The sequence below is a fragment of the Apteryx mantelli genome, chromosome 3 (assembly GCF_036417845.1).
Source record: "Apteryx mantelli isolate bAptMan1 chromosome 3, bAptMan1.hap1, whole genome shotgun sequence".
NCBI lineage: Eukaryota > Metazoa > Chordata > Aves > Apterygiformes > Apterygidae > Apteryx > Apteryx mantelli.
This window is the reverse complement of record NC_089980.1, coordinates 67326394-67347514: the sequence shown is the minus strand read 5'-3', so window position 1 is coordinate 67347514 and position 21121 is coordinate 67326394. Positions and strand designations below refer to the sequence as shown.

At 38.0% G+C, this 21121-nt stretch overlaps 1 protein-coding gene across 1 annotated transcript in view; it reads left to right on the top strand.

Annotated features, from left to right (window-relative positions):
• SYNE1 (spectrin repeat containing nuclear envelope protein 1) overlaps positions 1 to 21121 on the top strand; it is a 276957-nt gene that overhangs the window by 242705 nt on the left and 13131 nt on the right. The window contains exons 129-139 of the mRNA XM_067293579.1: positions 2537 to 2699; positions 6504 to 6691; positions 8986 to 9136; positions 12480 to 12662; positions 13084 to 13221; positions 13951 to 14142; positions 15038 to 15368; positions 16224 to 16292; positions 18280 to 18422; positions 19335 to 19461; positions 20510 to 20721. Of these exons, the coding sequence (XP_067149680.1) occupies positions 2537 to 2699; positions 6504 to 6691; positions 8986 to 9136; positions 12480 to 12662; positions 13084 to 13221; positions 13951 to 14142; positions 15038 to 15368; positions 16224 to 16292; positions 18280 to 18422; positions 19335 to 19461; positions 20510 to 20721 (1897 nt within the window). The remainder of the gene's footprint in view (positions 1 to 2536; positions 2700 to 6503; positions 6692 to 8985; positions 9137 to 12479; positions 12663 to 13083; positions 13222 to 13950; positions 14143 to 15037; positions 15369 to 16223; positions 16293 to 18279; positions 18423 to 19334; positions 19462 to 20509; positions 20722 to 21121) is intronic.

Below are 21121 nucleotides of genomic sequence, written 5' to 3'. Positions count from 1 at the left end.
GGGAAAGATACATCTTTGCTGCACACACATTATGCAGTTGTTTGTACACAGGCACAATGTTCAGTGAGGTGAAGAGTGCAGGCATCCTGCCTGGTTAAACTCAGAAGGAAAACTGTCGGAGGTGATGGATTAGACCTATCTTTTGTTTGCAGATATGTTTTCAGAGTAGCTAGAGGCACACGCTGTTGAGTCAGAATAGTAACTACAGCGTGGTCCGAGCAGCAGTTATTTATTTACCTGTATTTCTACCCTGTGGTGTTAGACTCTACAAATAGAGAACAGTGTGACAACCCTAAATGTGTGTTTGAGGGGGAGAGGGTCCTCATTTTTTTGATTTTTTTTTTTTCTTTGAGGAATTTAGATGCAGGTATACTTACAAATTGCGACAATCCTTGAGGGGAAGGCAAGTTTAGTAGCAGACATTGGTTTTGTTTGGAGGTTTCTTTTAGTATGTTATTTTTTCTTTTTTCCTTCCCATGACTAACTTAGATAATGACACTGAAAACAGCTCTATTTGGGACATTTTTTGCTCTGGCAGGGAAACATTCCCATGCAGTCTGACTGAGGCAAAGAGGGTATTTTCAAAACAACAGGCTGCAGGCTTGCAGTTGTACAAAGTTGTGCAGGTGCTGCAGACAAAATGTAGCTAAAATCCAGCACAGAGGTTAGGGTACTGTACAACTGTAAACAAGAAAATCCTGGTCCACAGCTTGGGCTTGCAAATGCTGGAGTAGTGTTACATGTGCACAGGGCCGATGTGACTCATTGTTCCCTTTCTTGCTCCAGCACACATGTAAAAGATCGACAGCATCCAGCCTTGAAAATCCAGGTGTAGAAGGGGCTGGATTTTAGTCATATTGCCATTAATGTCAATGACAGAAAAGCTGTCTGTGAGGTCCAGGAGAGAGATAACCAACCTTCCACACCCTACGTGCAAGTTTCAGTTGGTCCAAACACACAGAGCATTGCGTGTATAGCACGTAGTGAGAGAGGGTGGTGCCCCAAACACTGATTGCTTTCCAAATATTTCTCTAAGGCTAAACACACAGCTGTGTTGCAGGCTAACCTGATGAAGGGGAATTGGAGTGGGGCAGGCTTTCAGCAGATTCTGTTGACTTGAGTCCCTGCATAGCCGTATTTTCAGATTACCCAAATTTTTTTCAGATTGCAACTCTGCAGCTGTTGGTCATGGGACTCTGGCATTGAAGCTGCATTTGAACTGTTCTTAACCATGTTTGCTACTTATGAGCTACAGTTTGACCATCTGTGATCTGGAAAGAGATGAAAAATTCAAAGATTTAACAGCCTTAAAGTTTTTAAAGTTGATGTTAAGATCTCTGCATTTTCCTTTCATGAGGAAAGGCCATTCATATTAGATTCTTAATGGCCAGTTACAACTACTGCATTGAGTTTGGAAATACTTGATAAATTTGCTGTTTAGTATTATGGAAAAATGCACATTGCTTTGTTTTAAGTATGGGTTAATAAGGTGACATTTTGTTTGTTTGACAAATCCAGCAATCTCTTATTTCTCAACCCAGCTTCATTGGTGCATTCCCAGCTGCACTCATCTCTTAAAGCTTTCTGACATTGAAACACTTGTGTGGGAGAGCAATAGAAGCATGAAAGGGAATATTACTCAAAATTGTCTGTGGTACATGAAAGAAGAAGGAAAGATTAGAAACAATTTCAGAATCCACTAGCAGATTTTTTGTAACGTGGAGGTAGAATGAAGGGAATTACTGCAAGACATTTTTACAGTTGAGACAGGCTGGAAAAAAATATTGGGGGTTGGGTGAACAGTTAGTCAGATTTCCCCCTCTCTCTTATCTGAAGTTCCCTGGAATTAAACACCATATGCTGGCCATTGCTATTGCATGTAAGGTCACAAGGAATATACTGTTTAGAAATCACTATGAAGTTACGTTCCAGTCTCATCTGTTTAGATCTGATGGCCATTAAGACCACATGCAGCTTAAAGCAGCCCTTGGGATTCAGGGATTCTCACTAAGTTCTTAGTTCGAGTTCTTTTACTAAAACTTATTTATTCAAGGACAAATCTCACCATTACAGTAGTTCAATGTTTGGAAATCACAAGGATGAGAAAACCCAGTTCACCTAGTGCACTCTACCACCAATACTGGTTAACTGCTATTCATAGTTTTTTCTGGTCTAAGAAGACCTTTTGCCTTCTGTTGGTCAAATAACTAAATTATTCAGATTGTTTGGGGGGTTTGTTGTGTGTGAGTTTGTTTTAAAAAAGGGTTTTTTTCCCCTAATAAACATTTATTTCAACTGATAAAGGTACAGAAATTTTGAAAACTTTGTCTGGCATTCATAAGCTCATAATTTTTCTTAACCAGAGCCTATGAATGCAGCGCTATTTGTATATATAACATACTTCTGTTACTTATTAAAGGAATACTTTAGAACACAACTTGCAGTCTAAGTTCTTTCTCTAGTGTGAATCCTCCTGAAACGCACAGAGAAATTATCCTTCGGGGTGTACTCATGCTCCTGTTTCTTTCTCTTACAGGGTGAAGAAGTTGAAGGAGACCCTGGTTGCAGTGCAACAGCTGGATAAGAACATGAGTAGCCTGAGATCTTGGCTAGCCCACATTGAGTCGGAGCTGTCCAAACCTATCGTCTATGAAACTTGCAACTCTGAGGAAATACAAAGGAAGCTAAATGAGCAGCAGGTAAAATATAAGATGAGATAGAAGAGTAAAAATCTTGACATGGTCGCCACACTTATCAGGTGCATGATGGTGATGTGATAACCAAAGTAAAGAGTGTCCTAGGGCTGTCCATATCCACCTAAATGCTGAGAGGGCATAAGGCAAAGAAGTCATCTTTAAATATCAAGGCAAGTGGTACTTACTGTGTCACTTACAGAGCCTTTTGCTGGCTTCGACTTCGAATCCACCAGGAGCTGCTTGACATTCCTGAGTAAGGTAAGGCACCAAGAGATGTAACCTGAATGAGCTATTGCAGTTGGTTTTTTTCCTTTGAGGTTTGGTTTTGTTTGTTTGAATTGTCTGTTCTCAGAGGCAAAACTGACACCTATTAGATCTTGCAAATTTTGCACATGCTTGAAAAAGACTATTTTTAGCAACCTTTCTAACTCTGTTTTGTTTTGCAGCTTGTAAACATGTTTGAGAATCACTTTGCACGCAAAGATGCCTGAACTATACATGTGAAGTTAAAATCAGTTGTTTTATAGTGCACAAAGCCTTTATGCAGTGCTAAGAACAAAGCAGTCAACACTGGAAGGGACAGATAAATGTTATGATGTTATGTCAAGCAGTTTTTGGCATTACAGTAAACAATACAGCTAAGAAAATATACTATACTTTTTTTTTTCTGTTCCACTTCACTACTACATTATGTGCATGCCTCACTGACTATGGAAAAGTATTAGTTCCCTGCAGCAGAAAGAAATGTGTGGGCTCTCCATACATCATCTGCCCAATGTAGTTTTGCTTAGAAGCACAGAGCTAGTACTGTTGTTCTGTTACATCCCAGGTTGCAGTCTTATTGGTTATTTTTTGGCAAGAATGTCTTTCTGGTGTTAGTGTTAGCCTCACTGGTGGCGAGTTAGATGCTCTCCTCCTGAGTACTCTCTCCAGAGGAGGAAGAAATCCGTGGGAAGAGGAGTGCCAGGAGGCTTTGGGGATAGTTAGTTAATTTATAAAGTGCACAAACTGGCATTTTCATCTTTTAAGCTGAGCCTGGGGACTCAGTTTACCCAAGAACCTCTTCAGTGTTATTTCTGTCTCCCCTACTGATTTGCTATGTGGCGGTGCAGAACAGTTTATTAAACTATTATATGCAATTTACACAGGGTTAATAATTTATAACACACAAGAAGCATCACTAATGTGTGTTTTTGAGGCATTAAAGTGCTGTGTAGGGCTAAATATTGCTAGCAGTAAACTAGATACTTGAGATTTTTTGGTAGTATCCCTATGCAGGCACTCCACAATTTGTTACAGACCCTCCTTATGAGATGTGTTCTGGGCATGGAGACTGGTGTGTCTCTGTTTTCTGATCTTTCCTCATAGTGGTTCCCATGCAGTGACAGAATGCAGTGATACTCTCTGGAAGTGTAAGCAATTTCACTGGAGCTCCAAAGGTGAAAAATAGAGATGAACTTTATCCCGGGAGGATACCATGTTTGGAAATATTATAGTGATTTGATTTTGATAATGCTACAGGCCATGGTCAATAAAACAAACAAGCAAACATTTAATGTATGGAAACCAGTATTTTTATGACTACCAGGCTATATCGCTATTCACTGCAGCTCAAAACACCAGTATGTTGACCACTTTCTCAAATATTTCATCCCCCTTTTTTTCTTCCCTGTTAATGTTCTTATGTTCTTTTCCCTGTTTGGTCTTCCACAGAGGCCATGTTATCTTCCCTGCTCATAATGCTACTGATTCTTTATATGCAAGATTACATTAAAAATATAATATTGTGAAAGAGGAGGGCCAAATCCCATTTCTGTAACTTCAAGCATCATCTACTTCTGGCACATCAGCCAAGAATCAGCTCTGCAGTTGCTGTTCTCTGTAATGAAATTAAAGAGACAGTTAAAGCTGGATATCCTGGGGAAGTTACTGTAACCTCACCGCAGCATTTTCCTAGCATGGCAAGCTGCATTTCAAGGATTACTTATTTATTTACTTTCTAAATCTACTACGACTTGAAATGTGAAAAAATAGTATTTGTTTTGGGGATGATCAAGAAGAAAAGCTGTATGTGGGAGACAGCAGTGCATAAAAGCGATGCTCCTTGTGTGAACTAACCAAAAGGCTAATTGTTCTGTAATAAATATGGAAAGTTAAAGAAGTTAGGAAAGAAATACAAGGCTGTGGAGAAAAAGCATTGTAGACATCACTCATAGAAAGATTCTGTAGGTGATAGAAGAGTTTAGTCCTGAGGAATCCTCTGGACTACCAGCTTTGCAGTTCTCATTACCGCTCTACTCCAAAATAGTAAAGAGGAGATTGTGTTACCTGAATTTGCTTAACTTCAAGTCTCATAGCTGTTTGGAGTGCGTTTCACAGAATATTGCATCTATTTATAGTACCCACCCTTATATAATATCTCAGGATGGGGAGAAAGAAGCACTTGGACATCGTGATGAAAGACAGTACTTTGCAGGCAAGTGGAAGTACTTCTTCAGCCAGTGCTGAAGAAGCAAATACTGTGGTTTTCCACTCAGTGGATTTAGATCTCATTTCCTGCTGGAAGGCAGGAACTTCATATTGCTAATTGTTAGAAAAGTTCCTCTAGTTGCAGCTTAAACTTATGTAGACCTATGGCCAATTCATACTTGTTCTTCCCTTTTTGACACTGTACTTTCTCTTGTGTGCCATCCTTTATTTCACTAATAAAATTATAAAGAGTAGTTTATCTCTACTCAGCCTTAAACTATCCAAGTTCTTGCTCTCCTAAATAAACTTCCACATCTCTGATAATCCTAATAGCTCTTCTCTTTACCTGAACTAGAAGTGAACATAATGTTCTGGATGTAATCTCTCACTTTTTTGTGCAGTGACGTTAATACTTCTCTGTCACTATTGGAATTATGTTGCCTTAACCATGTGTGTGTCCATCCTAATTTGTCCATCTAATATTCTGATGATTCATTGCAAATGTAGTCAGAAGTCAAGCAGGTTTTCTTTTCCTTGCACTTTTCCAAAAGAAACAGCCAGTTACTTTTGTGGTTTTTCTGTGTTTGAACCTGTAGTTCAAAACAGAAGCTGAAATGTTATTTCAAGATGAGACATTGGCATCAGTGCAGAATAAGCCATATCAACCAAGAAACTGACTTGAGAAATAATACTGAGCACACATGATAAGTGCTAAGATAATGTGAGTTTTCTTCAGCTGTTCTGAGTCTCCCTTTCCATTTCGAATGAAAACATTGTAAAATTGGAAAACTGAAGGAAGAACAATCTCCTACTGAAGATGCACTGTTGGACGTGTGCCACTGCTGACCTCATGCTGAATGTGCCACTATGCAGCTAGCTCATGTGGGGAAGAGTAGGCTCAGGAAGGGTACCTTTGCCAAATGCCTGCAGTAGAGAAGGACATTTTTTCTTGACACATTTCTCTTCCTAACTTCTTCTTTACATCCTCTGTGATAATGAGAAAGGGCGGGGGACAATTCCACCATTTAGTGGTGATTTTGATTAAATGGATGTGAAAGATCCTCAGCTGAATGTGTAGAGCTCTGACAGTTTATACCAGGTGATGTTCTGGTGTTCATAGGTCCTGGGGGAGCTGTGCATGCTGCCACATTCTCCTAGCCTTGTTGGTAACATTGCAATACCACTTGTGCAGATGCAGTCTCTTAATACATATTCATTTGATGTTTTTTTCCTGTTTGTAACCTCATTAAATTTTGTTTTGAATAAATAAAAGAGAAATGCTTTTGGATGTATGCATGTTTTGCAATTTCTCTTAAGAATTGATTTCTTGAACTGCAGGAACTTCAGAGGGACATAGAGAAGCACAGCACTGGAGTGGCCTCTGTTCTCAATCTGTGTGAAGTGCTTCTTCACGACTGCGATGCCTGTGCCACAGAAGCAGAGTGTGACTCTATCCAGCAGGCCACGCGGAATCTGGACAGAAGGTGGAGGAACATTTGTGCAATGTCAATGGAAAGGCGGCTTAAGTAAGTCTGCAATGCCTGCAAACAAATATTTCTTTCCACAGGCAAAAATACAGCATGGGAAGTATGTGATAGGACTGCAGTACTGAAGTAATGGGTCTTATGGCCAGAAAAGATCATACATTAAATAAAACACAATAGTTATCATGCTACAGAAGAAAGAAAATAAATTTTTGGGTTGCATTAATAAATGCAATAATTAATAAATACAAGGTACGGATGTCAATTATCACATTCTACTCCCCTGAGGCTTTAGATGGAACAAGAGTTCATGGTGCTTCATAGAATTAATGAGGGAGAAACTGGAGAAAGTTCGGAGGAAAGCAGTAACTCCAAAAGTTTTAGAAAACGTGACCTAAAAGGGAAAGTTGAAACACTTAGGTTTAGCCTAGAAGCACTGAGACTGATGAGGAAACTAAATTATTGAATGAGTGAAATGTTATTCCGGATGTTAGGGCTTTTATGCCCCTGATGTTCCTAAACAGTTTCTCTTATGTCTGAAATTTTTGATTCTGAAAAATTTTAAGACTTTGAACACTTATCTATAATTTCCTAGTCTGCCCACCTTAGCTTTGCTGAGTGAGTGTGGGCAGTTGCACCTGAGCATCTTGAGTGTAGTTAGATTTACTGCTTATGCTCAGACCATCTGTACACTGCATGCCCATTATATCCAGAAGATTGTCTGGAAATCCTGCATGGAAATGTAGCAACACAATGAGAAGACAAAGCTCAATTATTTTCTATCTGCATCTAGGATAGCATGGCTTAATTTTATAGCCAGAAAAATGAGGCTACCTTGGGCCAGTGCTGTATACTCTGTGTTGACCAGTAATACATGTTCAAGTAGCTGATTGAACTCCTGTATTTATGGAGATTTTTTCTGTATCTTTTTAAGTTATGAATCTGATTTCTATGATGTTTAAGCAGTTATATAAGAACTGCAAGTAAAGTATACAACTCTTCAAAAGGCTGTGTTAAATTTTATATGACCTTTGGTTTTGTGGGATGTTCTTAAGGATGTATCTAGGAAAGGTTTTCTTAACCTTAGGCATATAATTTATTGCTTATAAATTGTGCTGATTTATATCCACAGCTTTCTATACTTCTGTATTTAAATAATTTTATACTATTGCTATTGTGATTTTTATAAACATAAATATTTCCTATAATTTCTATCTTTGACACATTATGTCTCAAAAATATACAGGCTCATCATATCTTTGTCTCCAGTGAATGAATTCAGAATTACTTTAAGTTAATGTGAAACAGTGCATTGAAGTGGTTTCTATTTTACTTTCTTGTAGACACATTATGCTATTAATTGATTTGTATCAGTAAACTAATTGAGCTATTAATATTTTAGATTTTTATTGTACTAGAAACAATCATCCACAGAAAAACTTTCAGATTTACAGACAGCTTAAGCCCTGGAACAAAGTATTAGTATGCCAGTGAGATCCTTATCATTAGATTAGATTTGACAGTATATCATCAATAAAGTATAAATTTTGCTTCAAAGTACTGAGTGGATCAGGTGCCTTTCAGACCTACATGTCTAAGCTTTGGGAAAATGTCTTCTGTATTTAAAAGACAAAGTCCTGCTATAATACAGTCTGCCACAAATAAAATAACATTGTTTTGAATGAAGTGGTGTTGAAATTTCTGGGATTTCGCAGTCTCAGTATTTAGTCAATTTGATTTCAGAATCGAGAGTCAACCTTTATTTTCACATAAACAACTGAAGTCGAATGGTTTATATAAAGAGAAAAGTTGGACTATTTTTTTTTATAAAAAATTTTATTGAGAGATAGCATTTTACTACTTGTTGGTGAATACAAAAAAAAGTTCATGTCACTTTGCAATGCAGAATGATGACTGAGAACTTTAAAATGTATGCTGCAGCATCTTTAGTTTTCTGTAAGAAAAGGTTCTGTAGCTGCAGGTAGCATGGAATTTCTCATCTCTAAAATATTTGCTTAGCTACCTATACTGGACTGCATTTCTTACACTCAGATTTTTAGAGCTCCTATTGCATGCTTATAATGTTCCTTTTATACTGATTTCAAAATTAGATTTGCAGCACGCTTTAAAAAATTGCCATCATCTTATTCCAGCTCAATCTGGAATGAGCCAGCCTTTTCTGTTGTCTGTTTATCAACCCTGCTGTCTGACTTGGATTAAGAGCCAGTTATTGTTTGGTGCAGTGCTGGTCCACTATTGCAGATGATAAGTTAAACTATGGTAGGTCAGCTGGCCTTCAGTCCAAGCATTCCCTAATTTTCCATTATCTATTGCAGAATTGAAGAGACGTGGCGTCTATGGCAAAAGTTTTTGGATGACTACTCTAGATTTGAAGACTGGCTAAAAACCTCTGAAAGGACAGCTGCTTTCCCAAGCTCCTCTGGTGTGCTTTACACAGTTGCTAAGGAAGAACTAAAGAAATTTGAGGTGACTTATAATACTTGAAATTTAATATCTACTGATCACATTACAGCAGCCAGCTGCTGTTCTTCCTTCCCATACATAAGTCACTCATCAGAGACACTGTATTAATATATTGGAGTTGATGATTCTGCAGCTGCTTTCAGTGGCAGGTTTTTAAGGACAAAGGAGCAGTGGAAGGTAGAAACTGAAAACACTAATAAGTCAATCCATTCTCACATGCCATTTGTTCACCAAAGTTACATTTCTCAGGTTTTTTTTTCCTTCTGCAGCTTTTAAATATGCCCAGTGAGTAGGTACTCCATAACATTTATAAGTCTCTCTTGAGCACATATCCCTTCATATGCAAGTCACATGTTTTTGCTTTTGCTGTGATTTCATCCCTTTATTTCTCTCTGTGATACTCTGAAACCATCCCTTTACCTTTTTCTGTATTATGCACAATATCCCCATTTTAGAACCTGATCCTTGAAATGCATGTATGTGCAAGTGCTATTATATGTCCACATGGTGTCCCCCCAACTTAAAAGTTAAGTGTATGTTTGAAAATTGACAAGTTGTCACTTCAGTCAATGCTTAACAGCACATTACTAAACCCATTATGTTTGTGTGTGTGTGATGCTAGTCACATAATTACAATGGGATATGTGTGTGTAGAATGCACACACACCCTCCTTGTGTGGTCAGTCAGAGTTGAATATCTTCTGCTCAACTTCAGATTTGCAAGGAAAATATCAAGATGAAAGAGAAAATTAATTCTAAAGAAAGAGAACTAGTCACGGGCATTGTTTAGAGAACTTTGTAAAGAGTCAGATGCTATAAAGTATATGCTGTGAAGAAGAACTGCAAATTTTAAACAATGTCTAAGACCAGTTAATCCTTTTTGGTCTAACAACTAAATCAAAAAAATAAACTGCAAAGCTTTGGAACACCTCAGCCAGAGTCAGATTTTATTATTGACATTGACATTTCTGAATGTACTGGCCAGGTTTTATTGTTAACACTACCAGACTTCTTAATTAGGGCGAGGTAGAAAACTGCCATAGAATATTGATGTTTGCTTCCTGGCCATGAATACGCCATCTCAGACCTTCTTCCCCTTGTCCCTTCATCCAGTGATCAGGATCTGATCTCCTGTTCAGCAAGTTACTGTGTGGAAAACAGTACCAAAAATATCTTGGCTGTCTTTGATTTTCAGAGCTGACCTGACTTTGCCCAAAGTCTGTTTCACTGAATGTGCTTTCTTGCTTTTCATGCTGACCTTCCCTTTCCTGCAGGCTCTTGGAATTTTTACTGCCTACACAGAGTCAACAGAACTAGCTGTAAAGAGAACAGTTTAGCAGCCTTTCCAGAGGCTGCTTTGCATGTAGTTTGGTTCTGCTTTTCTTTTTTGGGGGGGAGATGGGAGGGAGGAAGGGAGGGAGGACAGTAGTACATAGTTTCTACAACTACCAAAAAGCAGGGACAGAAATCACGACTGCTCTTGTGTTCAAATTCAGTGGAATTCACCGAATTCATTGTAAAGTTACAGCTAACTATGCATACTAACTGAAGTGGTTTAGTAGTTTTCTGTTTTAACTAAACATTTTTTTTTCTAATTTTATATTCCGCTCTATATTCTCAGTTGGATTAAAAAAATAATTGAGAACAGCAAACTGTGTTAGAGCCTTTCTCTTACTGAGTGTGGAGGTATTGACTTCACTGTACATATCAAAAAACTGTCCTCTCCAGTAGTACAGAGAAGTGAAGAGAGCTTACAGGGAGGAAGGCAAAAAAGGAATTCCTGTGTAGCTGAACTGAAAAAGTGGAAAACAAATGTGCAACTGTTCTTTTGCTGGACAAGGCTTGGTAACAGGTGAAACAACAACTGTAAAATGGCACACTTGTAGATTCATGTTCCTAGCAAATATAAAGTCATATTTGTGCATTTGATTTGAGAATTCCACCTCTCTTTTTTTTCCCTGTGCAATTTTAACTGAAGTCAGTTCTGCTGAGGATTTCATTCCAGTTGCAAACCTGATTGTTCCTTGTTGGTTGCCCTGTCCCCAATTTAACTGGCATTAAAACAGAGAATAGTTCTACTGAGAGGATCCTGCAGGCTTTGATCTTTTCCTTTTTTCAAACGGGCTCTTTTATTTTGTCTCTGGTCTTGTCACAGAAATGTGCTTATTTCATTTTTAACTTTGACTAGCACAATATGAATAGTATATAGTGTTTGTATAGAAATCTTATTTGCTGATATTTTAATAATAATTTCTATACAGAAGTGTGCTGTCTACCACACTCCTCCATTCCTTATCAAGGGTAGCGTCTAGTTTTGGGAGGAATTGTTTGTTTATTTATGTTGTGAGCAATATGAGAGAGCAAATTTGCAGAACTACAATGGGAGCCAAAAACTGTTCAGCCTTGTATTACTTACATATTATAGAGAGATCTGGTTAAAAGTCTTTTTTGTTTGATTGCTTGTTTGTCTGTTCCTGTGACAACATAAAAACAAGTTCTTTTTGAAAAATGGTTCAGAAATAAATTTTTTGAAGAGATTAATTCAGTGAACTCCCTTACAACATGCTTTCTCTACCTTGCTTTGTGATTGCTAGTCACAGCATTAAACTGATGGGCTAAGCTACTTATTGTTTCTGCTCTCCAGTTGAATGGCTGAGGCTTTTGTAACAATAGAGGAGGCACTGAAAGAGCGTGGCACAGACACTTGCCCACACGTAAATTGGTATGGATATTAGTGAAATTTTCTTTCCATGAATATTTTGTTAAGCTAAAACTTACTTGTATACCAGTATACCAAAGATAAAGGGATGATTCCTTCAACACCATTTTTCACATTTTTCTGGAAATCTCAGAATAAGCAATTCAATTTCTTAAATCTACTCAATGTTTGTACTATAGCAGACTCAGTATGCAAGGAAATCCAGTGAAACCACAGGAATCTTGACTTCCTTTTCTTTTTTTTTCTTTTTTTAATTGGTTTCATAGTTCATTGTTTTGTTCCCATTCTCAAATACAAGGACATAAGATTGAGCAGAAAGACCATTCTCTCTTTTTGGGGATGTTTTTAGTCATTATAACAGGTATTCTTGTTGCAGTATGTCACTTAACTATGTTAGTTTTGTAAACTTTTTTTTTTTTTTTGGCTCATTCTAGTCAGAAGGGAGCCTTTCAATCAGATAACCCTTAATAGGTGTCTACATCCCTCCTGGAGTCTATTTATCCCCAAAAGATCAGCTAACACAGGTCTGAGTGTAGAAGTAGAATCAAGATACAGGGAGAGGCTGCATATGTTTCCTGATTTCAGTAGGTATAAGTCTGATGGTATCTTTTATTGATCCTCTTCTAGGCTTTCCAGAGACAGGTGCATGAAAGTCTGACTCAGCTGGAACTGATTAATAAACAGTATCGCCGCTTGGCCCGAGAGAACCGCACTGACTCTGATTGCAGCCTCAAGCAGATGGTCCATGAAGGAAACCAGAGATGGGACAACCTACAAAAGCGAGTTACTTCCATCCTGCGCAGACTAAAAGTATTTTTCCATTTTCAAACCCTTTGCTTTCACTGCTATAGTTTATGAATGACAGTAGTCCAGGAGCTTCAGCTTCAATATGCTTGCAGTTTCTTGAGGGGATTTCCTACATTTGGAAGCAGAAGGGAGCTTATCTGCTCACTTTATCTGATGTAGTCAAAATATGAAATTTGTAAGGACATGCCCAGTGATCTCAAACACCGTCCTTCTTAGAAGATAACTTTCACAGATCTGCTAGTTGCAGCTGGAGACAGTGTTAATGAAAAGGGAACCTTAGAAAGCATGGAGGAGATGAAAGAAGAAGGTGTACTGACTTCAGATTAGATTTGAAGGACATGAAAACTGTTTCTTCAGAGAACCACTATTTCTATTCTTTTGGGGGCTGGCTGATCATTTCATGCCCCTCATTCTTTTCCCCCAGCATTTTATTGGCCAGCGTGAGGAATTTGAGACAGCACGTGACAGCATCCTGGTATGGCTAACAGAGATGGACCTGCAGCTGACCAACATTGAGCATTTCTCAGAGTGCGATGTCCAAGCAAAGATAAAGCAACTTAAGGTAAAAAGATAATCGCATAGAGAAAGGAGGAGGGAGGAGAGAAGGGATGAAAATACTAATGGGGGAGGGGAAGAATATAAGAAACATTATGCAAAAATGCAGCCTGAAACAATCTCTTACTTGCAGACTGAGACTTTACCCTCAGAACTTTTAGGATATGCTAGGTTTCAAAAGGTCCTTTTCTGCCAGAGTAGAGAGCTTTGTGCTGTGACAAATTTTCAGAAAGCAGGGGTGATAGTCTCCATTCCCTGATTATCAAAGGAAATCTCAATAAAAACTATTAATGTCAAGCCTCCGCTATCCCAACACATAACAGTTTCTATATTTGTCAACCATTTCTGCATCAAAAGAAATGCATTATTTGGAGAGGAAAAGGTGAAATGTGAAACACATAATGTTATCCAAAATTCCAGCATGTTAGCTTTAGCATCTTTGTCCATTGTAGACATTTGGTCATAGGCATGGCTTGTTTAGAGAATGGTTTTCTTTCCAAATATAACAAGTGAGGAATGAGATGGTAAACCATCAAGTATCACTGTTTTTTACTAGAAAGGCTGGTTAAGGAATGCTAAATTTGTTTTCTGATTATTGCTCTTGCCAGAATATTTGGAACCATCCCTGTTTGTTACCCACATCATTCTTGCTGAAAAATGCTAGGACTTGCATCCTTGATAACTTAAATTGTTTTAATATTGATTTCATTAATAAAGCTTTGGCTTTTTTATACAGGCTTTCCAGCAAGAAATTTCACTGAACAACAACAAAATTGAGCAGATAATTGTGCAGGGTGAGCAACTAATTGAGAAAAGTGAGCCCATGGATGCAGCTGTCATTGAAGAAGAACTAGATGAGCTGCGTCGTTACTGTCAAGAGGTCTTTGGTCGTGTGGAACGCTACCACAAGAAACTGATCCGCCTTCCTGTGTGTAAACTTCCATACATGTGTATTTTTTGTTTGTTTCTTTTATTGCCATTTTACAAATGTGAGAATTAGGAGAGAGAAAGATGTTGGAGTGCACTAATATGAAACTTCTGAAACTTTCCAAAAAATCTGTGGTTTTAATTTTGTTACAACCTTGACCATCTGCCTCCCTTCATTACATGCTATTTATGTCCCATTGAGGGAGCAAACTCACCAGATCTAGAATCTTAGTAAATCATCATGCAAATCTTTGCAAATTGGGGATTTATAAACTTTGTTAATAAGGGTGGCAGTGCAGTACTAGTGATAAGCACATCTCCCTGCTCTGTCAGATAGTTTCATTAACAGATTATTGAGTTCTGTTTTACTTAAAAAACAAAAATGCTAAAGTGATTCTCCCCTTACAGAACTGTCAGATACTTGTCTCTGGAACTGAACACACATCCAAAGATCTGAGAGCAAAATGTTTTGGGGTAGCTCAAATCCTACTGGAGGAAAGGAGCAAAACACAGGTTTTTCATGGTGTGAAAGAATATAATCACGATAAAGGTCACTTATGCTTCCTGTGGTTTGCTTCCATAGGTTTCTCTAACTCATTGTCTGCATTGCAAGTGGCATCAGTAAAAAGTCTGGAGACATTTGCTTGATGTGAGACTATGCAGTGCCTTAAGCAATTAGGTTAAGCTGACATTACAAATATTCTTGTTTGTTCTGTTATTTGGATTTTTTTACTGCATCTGAAAATAAGGAAAGAGAAGTGTGAAAGAAGGGTACAAAATGGAAAGCCCATCAGTTTCACTGTTATCTAGTGGCACTTTTATTTCATTGACCCCAGTTGAGCATGCAGTGCTTCTGCACGTTGCATTGATCGGTTCTGTTTGCGTTACACTTCTAGCTGACTGATGACGATCATGACCTCTCTGACAGAGAGGTGGATCTGGATGAATCAGCAGATCTCTCTGACATACACTGGCATGACAAATCTGCGGACAGCATTCTCTCCCCACACCCTTCCTCCAACCACTTGCTGCCCCTCACCCAGCCTGTGAGAAGCGAGCGATCAGGGCGGGATACCCCTGCAAGCATGGACTCCATCCCCCTGGAGTGGGATCATGACTATGACCTCAGTCGAGACCTGGAAACAGCTGTTTCACGGGCACTGCACTCTGAAGAAGAAGAAGGACAAGACAAAGACTTCTACCTTGGAGGAGCAGCTGGTGTAGCAGGTACGGTGGCAAAATGTGTGTCCTGTTCTCTCTCAGTAAAATGTTGCTTGCATGACCGCTTTGCCAAGGAGCTCATGGAAAAATATTTTAAATAGCCCCTGAAGATCTGAAATAGCTTTCCCTAAGTGATCCCACTGGCCTTCTGGCCTTAGAAAAAGTGCTGGAGATTCCTGGATGACTGCAGCCTTGGAATATCACAGAGGCATATGTGATATGACAGGGAATTGGCTGTGTCTCTCTGCCTGCGGTCTGCCAGATGGGATATGTCATCTGTAGCAGTAATGCCTAATGCATTGTCCTGACTAGAAGAAACTATACTGGATACAGCAAGAAGCATGAAACAACTGAATGAAGAAATTCAGGGGGAGATTAGACCCACAAACGAGACCAAATCATGAAGTGCTTAAGTAAATCTTAACTCATTCCTTACCCAGGCAAGACTCCAGTGTTCTGGCAACTGTGAGTTTAGCCTGAGGTAGGATCTCACGTCTTGCTCTCCTAGGAAGATGGAAATCCTTTTTAAGTGTGTATGCTTTGTGTAATAAATCTTAGTGAGTGGAAGTGCCCAAATGCAGCTTATTCTGCAGGAAGACTTACTGGTATATCATACTCTGATCTCATGGCTGTCTTTTAGTTTTCAGGTCATTGCTTTGTTCTGAGAAGAGTCAGGTTTGCTTTGATTTTACGGCTTTTTTTAGCAGGCTCTCTGTGTTTCACTCTTCATCCTTTTTACTTCTCCAAAAGGGATATTGCTATTAGAACCATTTATATATTCCATCCAAGGAAAAGGACTCCTTCTGTGAGGAGACAGCCATTGCTGAGCTGTCAACTTAGACTGTGCTTTTATTTTTTCAGACGTAGAGATCCCTGAAACTCTTGAGGCCTATGTAATACTCACAGAAAACACACTCAGAAATATCTCTGGTAGGCATCAAAAAAGACTAAGTACAGCCAGATGCAAATACCACAGTGCACAAGCATAACATCTTTTTCTTCTCTTAGCATCTGCTATGCTTTTCACAACTTACAAAATAAATATTTCTTATGCGATGGCATTGGCATGTAAATGTAAAAGCATCCTGCTTTACTATTATGCTTAAAGGTATTATTAGATGCATGGATGAAACAATGAAGTTTAAAATATTGTCTAAGATGCCCTCCCACCTTGGCTAACTAGACTAAGCTGACCAGTACTTTGCTAAAATTGGCATCTATTCTCTGGAGTCCCTTAACAGGACTCAATGTTTTGTTACTTCTCTGAGAGAAGAGTGGTTCCTAATGAATAAGGCAGATGGAAAAGATAGTGAGCAAAACCTAATTTTCATATTTACATTTTTTTCACAGCCACAGCTTGAATTATTACTTATATGTAAACTTTTGGGCTAGTTGTTCCAAAATCTTAAAACGGTAACAATGCCAACGTGAGGTATTGTAGTCCAGAGTCTTTATCCTAGTCTTTCCTATTGAAAGAAGGATTTTTTTTCAAGTTGCTTTCATTTTTAAAGATTAAACCTACTGTTTCATTTTTTGAGAAGAAACTCTCAGAGAGATTAGATGCACTTACAAATACCTTCTCTCATGATATCACAGTTTTCCTCTTTGAAATAGTGATGTAATTGCAAAAGTGAAATGTCAAACATTTTAAAACCTCAATTCTACTGAGACCTCAGTTTCACTGTCTGTTTTTATTTCTTCCCCAAAAGAGTGTTGTGAAATAATGTTATGATTGATTGGGTTAAGAGGGCATTTTTAAGAGTATAACGAATAGCAGTCTATATAGAAAAATGTGTGTTGATTCCTGACTTGTGAAAATCTTGGAAGTAGTGAGAGAAAGGCAACATTTAATAAGTTGCTCCATCCATTTGGGTTTTTTTGGTATGAAAAAAGATTAACCACCCAAGAGGCACCATTTTCTGTCATCAGCTGGATGGAAGGATCCCCCTGTCTGTGCATGTTTTCAAACGTGTCTTTATAAACAAATTCAAATCAGGCACGAAATGACAGAATACAGATAAAAGTGATCATATGGCTGTACCCTGCCTCAGGTCAGAACTGGCTATATCTAATTCATATCACAGAATTCACTTAATCTCTATAAAAAAATGCAAGTTTATCCTGCTTCAAAAACATTGGTATGAGTTCCAAACTACTTGGATGAACAGAGTATAATCCACATGCGAAGTATCGTGCAGATATCTAAGCACTATTTTTGTCAAACCCTTAACTGGAAAAACACTGTAAATTTTGCTGCTTAGTATGGTTCCCTAAATCAGTTGTGGACTATTTGCTGTGGGCCTTCAAGATGTCCAGTCATCTTTGGACCCTGAGGATACAATTATAACAGTATCACTTATCATATATATAATGCCTTTTTTCTTCAAAATTTTATAGAAATAGAATCCTTTCATGTAGATCAAAATTCTACTCTGTGTAGTGCAGAGAAGTAATGCAAATAGAAATAAGGAGAAATCAAATTTTAACACAGATCATGGGACAGGACTTCAGGATACAAAGTTGCCAGAGAGCAAATCTGAAAAGAAGCAATGCTCTCTCCAAAATGTGTGAGGATAGCACACAATTAATCAAGAACTGTGCCCTTCAGAGAGCAGGCATTCTCTGGGGGAAAATGTCCCTTCAGAATAGGTTGCAAGCCTGTTTGAAACTCTGGGGTCTTTGATAGCACTTTTTTTGGTATAATCATCTGTCCTCTGGAAGGTTGCTAACACCCTCTAATGTAATTAATTGTCAGTTTGCTTTGACACTGTCCCACTCATACTGCTGTAATCACACTTCTCCTGTACTGTCTAATCTAGCTAGTGCTGGTTTGGTTCTGGTATTTGTTCTGCCTGTGCAAAAGGTAAAAAATTCTGGAAAACTTGAGTGTCAGTCACTATTTTTGTTTTTGGTATAGCAGAACCTGGTGCCCTGGAAACACATATCCGACAGCTGGACAAGGCCTTAGACACCAGCCGTTTCCAAATACAGCAAACAGAAAACATCATCCGCAGCAGAACACCTACAGGACCAGAGCTGAATTCCAGTTACAAAGGATATGTGCGTGTGCTTGAATCTCATCACATGCTGACAGAACTGAAAATCACTGTTCTTAGACATGGTGATGTGTTTTGGAGCACAAGTCAAATCAGTACTCCAAGCTTAGATTTGCTATTGAAAGAAATATAGCTGTTGCAACAAAGCAATTAGATATTATTGCTCCTCAGACTTACTCACTCACGTGGTTGCTACCCTTAATCACATGCTATTGTTGTTTATGTTATTAGTGTGTTTACAATAGCATAAGATTACAGGAACATGACTCTAGGGAGTTTATTTTCCTGTTACATTTTTGCAGATATCCAAAAGGACTTTCTCACACACACGTTTTTATCCGTTTAAAGATGATCACCCTTGTTTAAATTGCTCTGCTTTTAAAAGCAGATTTTATAGCCTGATGCACAGTATTTGTTTTACTGATGAATTATAAACATGCATCATGTAACCAAGGTTGCATATAGGGAATCTGTGATTAAAAAACTTTCTCAGAGAGGTTTTCTGGAAAGCTGGTCTATAAATTATTCTAAACATTTCATTCCTGAAAGAATTGAAAGATTAGGTGCTTGGAGGCAAGATAACATTTTCAAACTACTGTTAATTTGCTTTATCACATCTTCTAGTGTCTTTTCTTGTAGTATCATGTTTAGAATAAATGTCACCTACAGATATTCATTCTTTGATTCCTGCTGTACCAAGCAGCACCTTGGTACAATGGCAACCAAGTTATTTCCATTTAGTTTGAACTTATGCTTTAAGCCACAATATACATTTTGCTGTCAGTATCAGTGCAGACTGTTAAAGTAATAGACTTTACCTTCATATTTGGACCTACTTTTGGAAATTTATGGAAATTGCATTAATTTTGTACAGTGCACACTGAGGTGGTCTTTTTTGTTTCTTATTTTAACACAGATGAAACTACTAGGTGAGTGCAGTGGAAGCATAGACTCAGTAAAAAGGCTTGGATATAAACTAAAGGAGGAAGAAGAAAAATTATCTGGACTCATTAACCTGAACAGTACTGAAACACAAACAGCTGGTAAGTAACATCTAGTTCTTTCATGGAAAGCAATTGTGAAAATCTGCAAGCATGTGCAGTGCTGTTCTGAGAAAGCACGTGGTATTATATACTGCTGTATACATTTACCAACCTTTTCCTCTTCCATATTGGTGTGGAGAGAATGACTGTGTCTGTTACCATGTTCTGTTTAACATCTATTAGATCATTATAAATCAGTAAGTATTCCTTGTATATACCATATAAAGGCAGTAGGCATACAAGTGCATTTTAAGAACTTCTTCATATCATGAGACATAACCCTAAGCCTATGGGCAAGTCCCTGTAGATGCAATATGTTTTTGTATTCAGCTGACAAGTTTTAAGCATCTGCTGCAGAACAAGTGAATTGCACTGTAAAAACATGGATTTCTACCAGAGACTACAAAGGCAGGGTCTCCATTCTCACCTTGGTTAGATGTACTACCTGTGCAGTCCTTTTTATTCTTGGATGATTTGGTTTTTGATTTTAAGTTGATGGGGTGATATAACTCGTCTTTCTCTAAACCATAGTGTTTTCAGATAAATAACTAAAAGAAATAGTTCCTAATTTTCTCTGTTTAAAGTCAGTATTTCTCTAATGCATCAATGGTAGCTTAGGCAAACATAGTGAGGTGTGAATATTAAATTGTAATAGATAGAAATACTAATGAAAATAAAAAATATGTGGCTATTTAGACATCTTCAGATTTCATGCCCCATTTGCATTTATACTAATTTATTGTGTCTTTATACCAATACAATCTGTTCTAAAGACCCTTATGTATCAAATAACTGTTCTGTAAAGTCATAGGAATCTGACATTAGAAAGTGATAAAATTGCCTGTTGGCTGGTCTCTTATTCAGATTCTTCATTCTTTCTATCCAAAGTCTCTTTCTTCAAACTAACTTAGTTTTCTGCATAGTGTTTGGTGGTTTTGAACTTTCTGGGTTTTATGGAGTTTTTCTTTGTCCTGCACAGGATTCAGCTGATGCAATTGTGTGGCTCATTAATTTTTTCTTTTGTTGAATTTTGTGTTTATTTTTCCAGGTGTAATTGACCGATGGGAATTAATCCAGGCCCAAGCTCTAAGCAAGGAGTTGAGAATGAAGCAGAACCTTCAGCAATGGCAGCAGTTCAACTCCGACCTTAATAGCATTTGGGCTTGGTTGGGAGAAACTGAAGAGGAGCTGGAGAAGCTCCACTGTCTTGATCTCAGCACTGACATACAAACTATTGAGCTCAGGATTAAAAAACTGAAAGTGAGATTTTTTTTTCCCCCCATGAATTACCTTATAAGCAGACCTCAGTTGAATGCATGTTAGAGAGGTAGCCCATAGGTGCAGTTGGTTTGCTCCATGCCACACGTAGCAGACTACAACTGATAATTGAAGAAAGTAACTGTCAAAGTGATTTTATAAGTCAAGTTACTGGCAGAAAAATATACTACCAGCATTTACTACAGAATCCAAATGAATTTTTGAAATATTAATTCTATGCCAACTATAATTCCAGAATGCACAGATAATTACTGAGGTCAGCTGAGCTAATGAAAGAGGGGGGGGGAAAGGCCAATTTAAAAAAAAAATCTTCTGGAGAAACTTGTATTGCTCTTTTAAAAGAAATGGATCACTGGGACATATTACTTTGTGTGAAGGAAGG